Source organism: Kogia breviceps, chromosome X, assembly GCF_026419965.1.
Source record: "Kogia breviceps isolate mKogBre1 chromosome X, mKogBre1 haplotype 1, whole genome shotgun sequence".
NCBI classification, from domain to species: Eukaryota; Metazoa; Chordata; class Mammalia; order Artiodactyla; family Physeteridae; genus Kogia; species Kogia breviceps.
This window is the reverse complement of record NC_081330.1, coordinates 27,731,656-27,745,513: the sequence shown is the minus strand read 5'-3', so window position 1 is coordinate 27,745,513 and position 13,858 is coordinate 27,731,656. Positions and strand designations below refer to the sequence as shown.

The window sequence follows — 13,858 nt, the reverse complement described above, 5'->3', positions numbered from 1 at the left end:
TTCTTGACCACCCTCCGGAGACATGAGGCAGGGGCACTTATCCCTTAGGCACTGTAGGTGAGGTGACTAGGTCCCATGATATACTCAGGAGCCCACTAAAACGATTTGGTTTCTGATCCCCAATGGGGTTCATGAAAATGGCTGTCCAAGGAAACACAGGCTAAGTCAGGTACATTGTCAAGGATAGGGCCCATTATTATAAGCTGCTTTCAATATCTAGGATATTAAGTCTTGGGGCATCTATAAAACACTTGTTCAAGGAACAACCATAGAGCCCTAAATCGGGCCCGGCCCTCTTTTATTTGACAATAAATAAAATGGATTTATTCCTCAGCAAGGGCTCAGGAAAATATTTCTAGAAAACGTGAGGACATGAGATGGGGGGATAGGCAGAGGCAAGAAAGTGGGTAAATTTACCCATGTCCACAGGGGCCCACCACAAAGGACATGTATGCTTTTGTAGAGGATCTACAGCCAGAAGCAATAGGAGCTTAGGAGCTGTGCACAAAGATGTAGCATAGTCCATAGTTGCAACAGGGACAACAACAAAAAAAAAAAAAGAAAGGAAGAAAAGAAAAGAAAGGGGGCTTCCCTGGTGGCGCAGTGGTTGGGAGTCGGCCTGCCGACCGGTTCCTGCCCTGGTCCGGGAGGATCCCGCGTGCCGCAGAGCGGCTGGGTCCATGGGCCATGGCCGCTGAGCCTGCGCGTCCGGAGCCTGTGCTCCGCAACGGGAGAGGTCACAGCAGTGAGAGGCTCACGTACTGCAAAAAAATAAAAAAAAATTAAAAATAAAAAAAGGCGGGAACTCTGTACCCCGTAAGCATTCTTGAGTGCTTGAAGCACTGTGCAGGTTTCTACACCTGCAATCTGATGTTGATTCATTACTAGAAATCTATAGGCTAATGGACTTTCTGGCGGGGGGGCCGAGGGGGGCGCTGGGTTTCGCTTTCTTTTGTTTCCTTTGCATAGTGCATCTGAGCACCAGGCATGCTCAGAAACCCCAACCCTGAACTCCTTCTCCTGGAGACGGGGAGTATGGCGGACTCTGACTTCAAGCTCATTGCAAATATTCAGAGCAAGCAAACTCCTAGCTAATAATACAGGTGACCCTTCAACTACACAGCTTTGAACTTGCAAGTTCAGTGAAACACAGGTTTTGGGGTTTTTTTTAAAAAAATTTCAATAAATATACAGGCGGCCCTCCATATCCATGGGTTTCGCATCAGCAGGTGCGGAGGGCCGACTATGGGACTGGAGCATCCGCCGATTTTGGTATCCGCGGCGGGTCCTGGAACCAGTTCCCCGCGGATACCAAGGGGCGACCGTATTACTTTGATTATTGTTCCCTCCTTAGTACTGGCTGCTGGATATGGAGGGCTCCGTCAAGAGATAGTCCCCAAACGCTTCTCCAAGGTCTATGGAGCTTGGGTGAGCTCTCTCTCTTACCCTCCACAAATCGGGCACAGCCCCTTGGTCTGGGAAGACGCCCGACCTGGGACCCGGAGTCCCGATCTCACGCATGCTCCCTACCAGCTCCCGGGCGGCGCGCAACATCCTCCCCCCGACCCCCCCCCCCCGACCCCCGCGCCCACGCCCACGCCCTCTAGACGCCCGAGGCCCTGCCGCATGCGCACATCAGCCAACCCAACCCCCAGCAGGCTGTGGTAAACCCACAGAGGGAGGCATCCCAGACTTCCTGAAACCCGACCAGACGCCAGAGGAGCCTTAACGTGCCGGATCGTGGGCCACCGCTCTAGCCTTGAGTCGTGAGCCGGGGGTCTCAAGAGATCCAGCGCAGCCTCCGCTGAAGCTCACAGCCTCCTCGACAGCAGTCGGGACATGGAGCGTCAGCCGCAGAGCAGCCACGATGCCTATGCCGACATGGAGGCAGCCGTCGCCGGCCTCCTCAACCTGGGGGTCGACAAGGAGTGGGAAGAAGCGCACGGTCAGTGGCGGGCGGGGCACTCGCTTTAGCCCATTCCAGGAAAGGAACTTTCCCAGGGAGGGGCGAAGGGCAGGACCCCCCTCGGACGCAGGCCCTCCCCAGAGCCTGGCTCCCTCGACGGACTGATCTTTCTCTTTGGGTTTCCTCCCTTCCTTGCAGGGGTGAACCGCGCGGAGACCTGGCCTCCCGCAGAGGGGGGAGAGGGGCAGAAGGCCCAGCCCGAACCGGAAGGGCAAGAGGCGGGAGACGAAGGAGAAGGCAAGCAAGGCTGCGATGTCAGCGTCGGAGCCGCCGGCCCCGCGGACGGCGAAGGCCGCGAGGCCGAGGCCGGGGCGGGCGGCGGCGAAGGCGGAGAGCAGGGTGGCGAGGAGCGGCCCCCGCGGGCCGCCGTCGAGGGTCCCGAGGCCGCAGGTGGGCAGCGGCGGGTCCTCCACGCCAGGATTACGCAGGTGCAGCTGCCACACCCGGAGCGCGTTTTCCGGCATACTCCGTACCCCGACGCGCGCACGCGGTAAGCGGGCGTCTCGGGTGGCGGGGGCTGCCGCGCGGGTGGCGGGCGGCGCTCTCGTGGGTCCCTCTCCTCGGCTCCGGACCTGAAAGCCCCGTGGCCTGGCGGCGGCCGGGCCCCTCCGGCGCACTCGGGGGGCCTCGGACGGGGGCGGGGGCTCTGCCTGCTGGGAATCGAGGTCGATATTTCCCTGCGGTGTGGTGTTTGAAGTCGGGGTGGGGGGTGCGGTGGGGTGGGGTGGGGTGGGGCGGGGGGCTTTGTGGGCCGCCAGTTAACGTAAATAATGAGTCGCCTGAGGCGTGGTGGAGCAAATGCAGAGTTGGAGTCTACTTTTATCTGAAGTTTTGATCATCAGTTATTCATGGATTATATTTGCATTAATTTAAACACTACACTAAAACATCCTTTATCTTGATTACTGAATTTTAAAAAATAAATCAATTTTTTAATTTATTTAACGGCTGCGTTGGGTGTTTGTTGCTGCGCTCGGGCTCTGGGCTCGGGCTTTCTCCAGTTGCAGCGAGCGGGGGCTACTGTAAGTTACGGTGCGCGGGCTGCTCATTGTGGTGGCTTCTCTTGTGGCAGAGCGCGGGCTCTAGGCGGGTGGGCTTCCGTAGTAGATGTGGCACGTGGGCTCAGTCGGTGTGGCTCTCGGGCTCCAGAGCGCAGGCTCAGTAGTTGTGTCCCACAGGCTTAGTTGCTCCGCGGCATGTGGGATCTTCCCGGACCGGGGCACGAACCCGTGTCCCCTGCATCGGCAGGCGGACTCTCAACCGCTGCGCCACCAGGGAAGCCCTTGACGGTAGCTATTCTAAGGTGATACCTCAGTGTAGTTGTGGTTTGCATTTCTCTGATGATTAGTGATGTCCGTTTTTATGTTTTAATATATTTATTTTTATGAATTTTTGAATTTTATGTATTTTTTGTACAGCGGGTTCTTATTAGTTATCCATTTTATATGTATTAGTGTATATATGTCAATTCCAGTCTCCCAGTTCATCCCACCCCTACCCCCACCCCCCACCCCCACTTTCCCCCCTTGGTGTCCATATGTTTGTTCTGTACTCGTGCGCCTCTATTTCGGCTTTATTAAATGGAGGTAGGTTCCCTCTATGCCCACTTGCTGGAGACTTTTTATCATCAATGGGGGTTGAATTTTCTCAAAAGCTTTTTCTTCACCTATTGAGATGATCATATGGTTTTTCTTCTTCAATTTGTTAGTATGGTGTATCTCATTGATTGATTTGCATATATTGAAGAATCCTTGCGTTCCTGGGATAAATCCCACTTGATCATGGTGTCTGATCCTTTTAATGTGTTGTTGGATTCTGGTTGCTAGTATTTTGTTGAGGATTTTTGCATCGATATTCATCAGTGATATTGGTCTGTAATTTTCTTTTTTTTTTTTTTTTTTTTTTTTTGCGGTATGCGGGCCTCTCACTGTTGTGGCCTCTCCCGTTGCGGAGCACAGTCTCCGGACACGCAGGCCTAGCAGCCATGGCTCACGGGCTTAGTTGCTCCGCGGCATGTGGGATCTTCCCGGACCAGGGCACGAACCCGTGTCTCCTGCATCGGCAGGCGGATTCTCAACCACTGCGCCACCAGGGAAGCCCTGTAATTTTCTTTTTTGTGGCATCTTTGTCTGTTTTTGCTCTCAGGGTGATGGTGGCCTCATAGAATGAGTTTGGGAGTGTTCCTTCCTCTGCAGTTTTTTGGAAGAGTTTGAGAAGGATGGGTTGTAGCTCTTCTCTAAATGTTTGATAGAATTCACCTGTGAAGCCCTCTGGTCCTGGACTTTTGTTTGTTGGACGATTTTTAATCACAGTTTCAATTTCATTACTTGTGATTGGTCTGCTCATATTTTCTGTTTCTTCCTGGTTCAGTCTTGGAAGGTTATACCTTTCTAAGAATTTGTCCATTTCTTCCAGGTTGTCCATTTTATTGGTATAGAGTTGCTTGTAGTAGTCTCTTAGGTTGCTTTGTATTTCTGCAGTGTCTGTGGTAACTTTTCCTTTTTCATTTCTCATTTTATTGATTTGAGTTCTCTCCCTCTTTTTCTTGATGCGTCTGGCTAATGGTTTATGAATTTCGCTCATCTTCTCAAAGAACCAGCTTTTAGTTCTGTTGATCTTTGCTATTGTTTTCTTTGTTTCCATTGCATTTATTTCTGCTCTGATCTTTATGATTTCTTTCCTTCTGCGAACTTTGGGTTTTGTTTGTTCTTCTTTCTCTAGGTCCTTTCGGTGTAAGGTTAGCTTGTTGATTTGAGATTTTTCTTGTTTCCTGAGGTAGACTTGAATTGCTGTAAACTTCCCTCTTATGACTGCTTTTGCTGCATCGCATAGCTTTTGGATCGTCGTGTTTTCATTTTCCTTTGTCTCCAGGTATTTTTTTTTATTTTGTCTTTGATTTCCTCAGTGACTCATTGGTTGTTCAGTAGCATTTTGTTCAACCTCCACATGTTAGTGTTTTTTTTTTTTGAAGTTTTCCTCCTGTAGTTCATTTCTAGTCTCACAGGATTATAGTTGGAAAAGATGCTTGATAGGATTTCAATTTTCTTAAATTTATTGAGGCTTGCTTTTTGGAGAATGTTCCATGTGCACTTGAGAAGAGTGTGTATTCTGCTGCTTTTGGATGGAATGCTCTGTAAATATGTATTAAGATATTAGACCTAATGGAGGTCTAATGGGTCATTTAAGGCCAGTGTTTCCTTATCGATTTTCTGTCTGGGTGATCTGTCCATTGATGTAAGTGGGGTGTGCAAGTCCTGAATATTATTGTTACTGTCAATTTCTCCTTTATGTCTGTTACTATTTGCTGTACGTATTTAGGTGCTCCTATGTTGGGTGCATATATATTTACAATTGCTGTATCTTCTTGGGTTGATTCCATGCTCGTGATGTAAGGTCTTTCTCTGTCTCTTGTTACGGTCTTTGTTTTAAGGTCTATTTTATCTGACATAAGTATTGCTACCCCATCTTTCTTTTGATTTCCATTTGCATGGAATACCTTTTTCCGTCCCTTCACTTTCTGTCTGAGTCTTTAGATCTGAAGTGAGTCTCTTGTAGGCAGCATGTATGTGGGTGTTCTTATGGTATCCATTCAGCCACTCTTTGTCTTTTGATTGCAGCATTTATTCCATTTAAATTTAAAGTAATTATTAGTAGGTTTGTCCTTACTGCCATTTTGCTAATAATTGTTTTTGGAGTTCTTTTCGGTTCCTTCTTCTTTTGCTCTCTTCCCTTGTGATTTGATGTCTATCCTTAGTGTTATGTTTGGATTCCTTTCTCTTTTTTTTGTGTGTGTATCTATTGTAGATTTTCGGTTTGTGGTTACCAGGAGGTTTATATATAGCAGTGTATTCGATTATACATATAAGTGATATGTATAATCTATATTCTTTTTTCTTATTCTTTTCCATTGCAGTTTATTGCAAGATATTGAATAGAGTTCCCTGTGCCGTACAATAAATCCTTGTGGTTTATGTGGTATATACGGTAGTGTGCCTCTGTTAATCCTGTGCTCCCAATTTATCCCCCCACTTGGTAACCATACGTTTGTTTTTTATGTCTGTGAGTCTGTTTTTGTTTTGTAAATAAGTTCACTTGTACTGTTTTTCAGATTCCACGTAAAAGTGATATCAGGTAATATTTGTCTTTCTCTGTCTGACTTAACTTCCCTTAGGATAATACTCTCTAAGTCTGTCCATGCTGTCACAAATGGCAGAATGTGGTACCTTTTTAGGGCTGAGTACTATTCCATTGTGTATATATATATATACCACATCATCTTTATCCATTCATCTGTTGATGGACACTTAGGTTGCTTCCATGTCTTAGCTATTGTAAACAGTGCCGCTCTGAACATTGGGGTGCACGTATCTTTTCGAATTAGAGCTTTCATCCTTTTCGGGTATATGCCCAGATATGGGATTAGTGATATTGAGCATCTTTTCATGGGCCTGTTGGCCATCTGTAGGTCTTCTTCGGAGAAATGTCTGTTTAGGTCTGCTGCCCATTTTTTGATTGCGTTGTTTGGTTTTTTGTTATTGAGTGGTAGGAGCTATTGGCATATTTTGGAAATGAAGCCCTTGTCAGTTGCGTTGTTTGCAGATATTTTCTCCCAGTTCGTACACCTATGGACTTTTCATTTTCTTCATGGTTTCCTTTGCTGTGCTAAAGCTTATAACTTTGCTTTCATTCTTTTTTGATTTGTAGTAACGGCCTTTTCTTTTTGTTTAGAGAAGTTCCTGTAACATTTCTTGTAAGGCAGGTTTTGTGCTGTTGAACTCTTTTAGCTTTTGCTGTCTCTAAAAGTCTTCATGTGTCCTTCAAATCTGAATGGTAGCCTTGCCAGGTAGAGTATTCTTGGTTGTAGACTTTTTTCCTTTGATCACGTTAAACATATGGTGTCACTTCCTCTGGTCCCCAGAGCTGCCTGCTCCAGGGGTGCCCTCTGTATGGGCTGCATGGGCCCTTCTACTGTGATGGGCTGACTACTGTGGGTGTGCTGGTAGGCGGGGCTGGACTCCTGGTCTGTTGGTTGCCAGGCACTGCCCAGTGCAGAGGCTGCTGGCTCACTGGTGGGTGGGGCTGGGTCCTGGGACCTCTGGTGGGCGGGTCTGGTTCTGGGGCAGCTGGGGACTCAGGAGCCCCTGTGGCAAGTGACTTGTTGGTGGGTGATTCGGTGTCCCTGCCTGGCTAGCTGCCCGCCCTGGGGCGTCCCCGGGAATGGTGTCAACAGACTGGTGGGCAGGGTGGGTCCCAGCACTGGTAAGCTCGAGGGAGGATTCCAAAAGGGTGCTTGCCAGCAGCAGAGTCCTCATGGTAGAATGAGCACCCTAAAATGGCTGCTGCCAGTGTCTGTGTCCCCAGGGTGAGCTGTAGTTGCTTCCTGCCTCTCCAGGAGATTCTTCAGATCAGCAGGTAGGTCTGATCCCGGCTCCTTTCAAAGGACTGCTTCTGCCCCTGGGTCCTGGAGCATGTGAGATTTTGTGTGCACCCTTTGAGAGTGGAGTCTCTCTTTCCCACAGCCCTCTGGCTCTCCTGAAAGTAAGCCCCACTGGGTTTCAAAGCCAAACGTTCTGGGGGCTTTCTTCCCAGTGCAGGACCCCAAGCTAGGAAATCTAATGTGCTTGGACCCCTTGCTTCTTGCGGAGAACCTCTGCCATTGTAATTATCCTCCCGTTTATGGGTCGCCAACCTGGGGGTGTGGGTCTTGACTCTACCACATCACGGCCCTTCCTGTCCATCTCGTTGTGGTTCCTTCTTTATATCTGTAGCTGTGGAAGATGTTTCCTGCTAGTCTTCAGCTCATTCTCATGAATGGTTGCTCTGTAAGTAGTTGTAATGTTGGTGGACCCATGGGAGGAGGTGAGCTCTGCGTTTTCGTATGCCGCCATCTTGGCTACTCTCTGAATAAACGTTTTAACATAGCATGAAATGTGCATTGTACATTTCATTTCATGCATAATGTCAAATGCTGAATATTTGCCATGTTTTTCCCCTCAGAAAGGAGCTTGCAAGAGGCGTGGGAGTGCCTGAATCCGGAGCCCAGGTCAGTAAACCTGAGAAAAGGAACTTGGCAGGGCAGCCAATCTAAAACCTGCTTTAGGAATTGGATACGTTGTCCTAGACACTCTCAAGTTGGTGTGTTTTCGTACCCTTGTCTATGTTTTGGAAATAAGGTTTGCACTTCTAGGGCTTTGGGGCCGGAATATATGTATCTTCAGTAAAGTTAAACTCCTTCCAAAACCGTTTGGTATCCTTTAGGGGGCAATGCTCTGTGGAATCATGTTGGGGCTGATTCCGACTTGGGAATTATTCAAAGTAATGCACCAAATAGTTGGGTTAGAAGAGGGTTCAAGAATAGTAAATTATTTACAAATTTTAAAGCCAGGCATAAGCTCTTTGTATAGGGAGTGAATTTCCAAGTATTCAGGCAATCGGGTAAGGGAATAATTCACCTCGGAACACAGCATATGAGCAACCAATATAAGCTTAGTTTAGATGAGACTGATGGGGAGGGGACTAGCTGAAACTTCCAGTGCCTGGTCCTCTTGCTGTTGTTTTCATGTGTTTGGTAGAGCAGCGCAGAGAGTTTCAGCCGTAAATTTTAATTTTCTGAAACATTTTTCATGTGCAGCCTGAAAACATTGCTAGCATAGTAGGTCGTGCAGGATGATGGAGGTGGGGCAACGGTTTGCAACCTGTAGGAATTTGTCTAAATATATAAAACAATAAAACGAACAAGAAGAACAAATTTCAATAAATTTCCCCTGACCTCAAAAGGTGGACGGGTTTGAGAATACTTGGATACTATCGATGTATGTCTTGGAGATACTGCAGAAATTCAACATTATGAAACTACCAAATGTATCAGTGAATATTATTTTGATCAATTTCTAATGTCTAAGAATTTATTTCTGCCCTTTTCATACTGTTATGAGGGGTTGGTTTTGAAGAATATGTTTGTGATGGTCAGTGGTTGGCTCTCAGCTAGTCGCTTACCTGTGTTAATTTGAAATACTTGCTCATTCACTCAGGTAGTGGTTACTAGTTGGTAGCTCATGGCACAGAAGCTGATTATTTGTCCATAGAACACAGTAAGATGTATCAAAGGAATATATATATGTATATATATATTTACTTTAATTAATTTATTTATTTATGTGTGGCTGCGTTGGGTCTTCGTTGCTGTGCATGGGCTCTTCTCCAGTTGAGGAGAGTGGGGTCACTCTTCCTTGTGGTGCGCGGGCTTCTCAGTGCAGTGGCTTCGCCGCTTGTGGAAGAGGAATATTTTCTTAAAAAGCAAGATGGATAAAGAGGGGAAGAAAGCAGGCAGGAAGGAACGAAGAATCAGGATGGGTCCCCTAGCTTTGCTGCAGAGAGCGTGTGTGGGGGCAGTGATGGACACGGGCTGCAGAGCTGGTGGTGGGGTCTGGAAAGCAGTGCTGGCGGCCCAAGGCCACGGGCTGGGCTCACAGTCAGGTCTGTCCAGGGCTTGGGAGGGCCAGGCCTCTGCTTTCTCAAGCAGGCAAAGCAAGCTCAGAGGAAAAGGAAAACTGTGAAGTTTGGGGGGCTTGCTTCTCCTGGGTTTTCACAGTAGTCTCTTAATGGAGTTCTGAAGGGAAAAAGAGCAACAAGAAACAAAGGAAGAGAAAGGGAGAACGCTTTCATCTACTTCCAAACTCTACAGCATGAATGTCCCAAAGAAACATTTCATGGGCACCCCCCCTTGTTTTGCAAAGACAGTAGGAGTTGTTTGATGAAACCAGTGTTGGAGATATGGAAGTAGTGTCAGCCTGAACCTCAGATAGCCAGCTTTGCGCACTGCTTATTATATTTACGCAGATTAGACCATTGGTACAATCGAACAACCCCGCCCCCCCCCCGCAGATGAGCTCTAGTACACCGGCTGTTTTTGACTGCATATTCATGCATCGGAAGGGCCCAAATACTAAGATGGGAGAGGGACAATGGGGCGACAGAGGGAGGAGGCCCTTGGTCTCAGGTAAAATTTGCCGAGTGGAAACAACCCAAAATAGGAAATATGACATAATTCCATTAACTGCGATGCTGAGGGAGCAGTGGAGTCCACAGGACAGGGTTTTCTTTCAGTTGTGAATAGTTGGCTGATATTTAGGGGGAGCCATGTAGTGACTCCTCACCCACGTGGTGGTCGGCTGTCTTCCTAAAATGCAGGTTGCACCCTCTTGCCTTAAGCATAAAGGACAGGATGGGGATCTCCTGGTGGATAAGCAGCTCCTAGAGGGCGCCACCGTGCTGGGCACCAGAGGCTCTGGTCCAAGGTCCTGTGACTGTAGCCAGAGCAGAGTGAGCTGACCTGGTCCTGAGCCCAGGAGGGGGCGGAGGGCGGGGCGGGGCCTGCAGCATTGACAGTGGTGACAATGGTATGCCCCTTTCCCCCCAAAGCCCTGTCTGGGCAGAGATTTTGAGAGTTTCAGTAAATTTGGGCCGAGTTCGTCTACACATTCATTACGCCTACAGTCGAATATTAAGGCAGTGTCCAGGGCTTCAGCTCTGCCGCTGTCCAGCAAGACGAGCCACAGAGTCCCTGGGCCCCCCCTGACCAGACCTCCCTCACGATACCATCTCCATCTTCTTAACCATCCCGAGGTGCCAGAGGATGAATGACCCTCTTTAGTCATCCTTGAGGAAAGCTTTTGTTTAAAAAATGCAACCCACTCCTATTGATTATTTACTGTAACCAAAGATGGGTTTTTCAAAATGGGGACCGTTCCCCTCAGTACGATTTTAAACGGCACCCCCTTTCTCCTATGCTCACCCTCCCCCATAACTAAGGTGACGCCTGCCCAGTGAGTAGGGATCAGTGGCAGCTGGAGCTGAGGGTCAGTTGTCAGGACGCAGACCCACCAGGCACAGTAAGAGCAGGAGGCACGGAGTGCGGTTGGTCAGCCCCTCCTGCGTCTAAGGGTGGGGGGATCATAGTAAAGGTGGGAGGGGAGAGACAAAGCCATGTGCCAATCCAGAGCCTGGCACATAGTCGGTGCTCGCTCGTCGGGGGGAGGGGGGCTGAAGGGAGCGCCTCAGCTACGTATCCTAAGATATGTTAGCAAGAAGGAAATAGCTGCTCCTGATGCAGTTTAAAATCTTCAAGGCACCGAGAGCTCCCAGCCGCGATTTTTCATGTCTGACACGAAATGCTCAATATACTAAACAATCCCTTTTTCTCTCTGCTTCAAGGCTTGGTTTCAGCGTAGAAGGGCCAAGTGGCCGAGACATCAGAGGCCAGTAATGTTGAGAGACGTGCCCCCCGTGCCCCCGGTGCCCCCTGTTATCGTCAGTTTGTGTGAACCCTGCAGTGCCAACCTGCTTCAGCAGCTGGATTGGGTCTTCGTTTATCTGGAGTCACTGCCGCTGCCGCTGCCCCTGCTGTCCGGGCTGCCCATGCCCCACATGCCACCCATGCAGCCCATGCCCCCCAGGCCGCCCATGCAGCCCATGGAGCCCATGGAGCCCATGGAGCCCATGCAGCCGAGGCCGCCCATGCAGCCCATGCAGCCCAAGGAGCCCATGGAGCCCATGCAGCCGAGGCCGCCCATGCAGCCCATGCCCCCCAGGCCGCCCATGCAGCCCATGCAGCCCATGGAGCCCATGGAGCCCATGCAGCCCATGGAGCCCATGGAGCCCATGCAGCCGAGGCCGCCCGTGCAGCCCAGGCCGCCCATGCAGCCCATGCAGCCCATGGAGCCCATGGAGCCCATGCAGCCCAGGCCACCCATGCAGCCCATACGCCTCATGCAGCCTATGCACCCCAGGCCGCCCATGCAGCCCATGCCCCCGCCGCCCTGGCCGCCCGTGCCTCCCATGCCGCCCTGGCCCCCCTGGCCGCCCTTTCCTCCTATGCCTGTGCCCCCTCCTCCCTGGCTTGTTCCACACTTGCTTCACTGTAGGTGCCCTCATGTGGCCTGGGATGGTCCCTTACCATTGGCGGTCCTTCAGCAGCCCCCGCTTTGTCTTGAGTTGTCTCTGTGACAGTTATTTTCAAAGTGCCTTTGAGCCAGATTCAAATTCTGCATACCTCACCACCAAGAACCCTCCCCCAAATGCCTGCCAAGTGTGTTAAATAGAAGTAGAGTCGTTGACCCACTGTTTTAGGGCATGTTTTTGTATTTTCAATAAAGTTGTGAATTCTCTGCATATTTGTTCTCTGTGTCACACGGGGTTAGTAAATGTGATGGAAATTGCTAAGCCAACGCCAGTCAGACCGAATGCCCAGGAGGCCTCCTTTCATGCAGTTAACAGCCCTGAGTCACCATCATAGGCCATGCACATCTCGGAAGTTTCCCAGGTGCCCAGGAGGGGTTTACACAGACCCACCTGTTCTCTTCCACCCTCTCCCCCGGCACCCATGCTCCCCACACCCTGCCCCATTGGGACCACCTATATGTGCAAGACGGGTGATGTGAGTCTCGAATGGGAGAACTGTGTGTTTCAAAGCAGGCCTGAGGCCCATTCATGGTGACCAGCTCAGGTACTAGGAGGACTCCAAGGGACACGTCTGCAGTGACTACTCATAGGGCTTTATGGAGGAGAGGGAGCAGGGCATCATCTGGTTCTCTCCCAGTTCTGTTCACCGCCTTCCCTGTTGTGGAGGGCACATGGGGAGAGAAGCCACGCTTGCGGAGGGGGAGGGGCCTACCTCTGCGAAGGTAACATAAGAGGAGACGGTCTAGGCCCGCGTGCGGCTCTTCTCTCTCCCTCTCCCCCACCCCCAGGCTCGGAAAGCATATCATAGCTCCTTCCCCAGCTCAGAGCTGACGGATGATGTGGCCTTCAAGTGTATTTTGTCACCTTCAACATCCTTGGGAGAACCCTGGTTATAGCCAATTCAACACTGATCGGAGCCTCCTGGTTGTGTGTTGCCTGAGGCCAGGAGGCGGTGGTCCCTGACCACTGATCCAGGATAATCACTTTATTTAAAAGAAGCAGGGCTTCCCTGGTGGCGCAGTGGTTGGGAGTCCGCCTGCCGATGCAGGGGACACGGGTTCGTGCCCTAGTCCGGGAAGATCCCACATGCCGCGGAGCGGCTGGGCCTGTGAGCCATAGCCGCTGAGCCTGCGCGTCCGGAGCCTCTGCTCCACAACGGGAGAGGCCACAACAGTGAGAGGCCCGTGTACCGCAGAAAAATAAATAAATAAAAATTTTTTTAAAAAAGAAGCAGGTATGGCTTCCCTGGTGGCGCCGTGGTGAAGAGTCTGCCTTGCGGGAACATCCCACATGCCGCAGAGCAACTAAGCCTGTGTGCCACAACTACTGAAGCCTGCACACCTACAGCCCGTGCTCCACCACAAGAGCAGCCACTGCAATGAGAAGCGCCGCAACTACAGAAAGCCCGCGCGCAGCCACAAAGACCCAACACGGCCAAAAATAAAATAAATTCATTTAAAAAATAACAACAAATAAAAGCAGCAGGTATGGGAACATATGTATATGTGTAACGGATTCACTTTGCTGTAAAGCAGAAACTAACACACCATTGTAAGGCAGTTATACTCCAATAAAGATGTTAAAAAAATAAAATAAAAGCAGCAGGTAGACCTTACCTTTGTTCATGCCGCCTTCTTCAAATGGATCTGCCAGGTAGCAAACACACACACACACACACACACACACACACACACACACACACACACACACAGATGCTACACAGGTATGCACCCTATATCACATATCTGTGATTGAAACACAAACATACCCAGCACATACCCGGGACACAAGCAGAATTGGTTTGTGTTATTAAAATAACCCTTCTGAAATTTATCTTGTGGCCTGTTGTCCTTGCCTTCGGTTATTTCAGGTTCGACGCTGAGAAAGAACGTGGCACCTTGTCCACCTTGGTCTTGGGGAGGGGCAGGGGCT

General features: G+C 49.8%; 1 protein-coding gene across 1 annotated transcript; it reads left to right on the top strand.

The window, feature by feature from the left end:
• Positions 1-1,839: 1,839 nt before the first annotated feature.
• Positions 1,840-11,971, top strand: LOC131748032 (homeobox protein ESX1-like). The gene is made up of 5 exons (XM_059050138.1): positions 1,840-1,945; positions 2,105-2,456; positions 7,964-8,009; positions 11,180-11,493; positions 11,755-11,971. The coding sequence occupies exons 1-5, from the start codon at positions 1,840-1,842 to the stop codon at positions 11,969-11,971; spliced, it is 1,035 nt and encodes a 344-aa protein (XP_058906121.1).
• Positions 11,972-13,858: the final 1,887 nt, after the last annotated feature.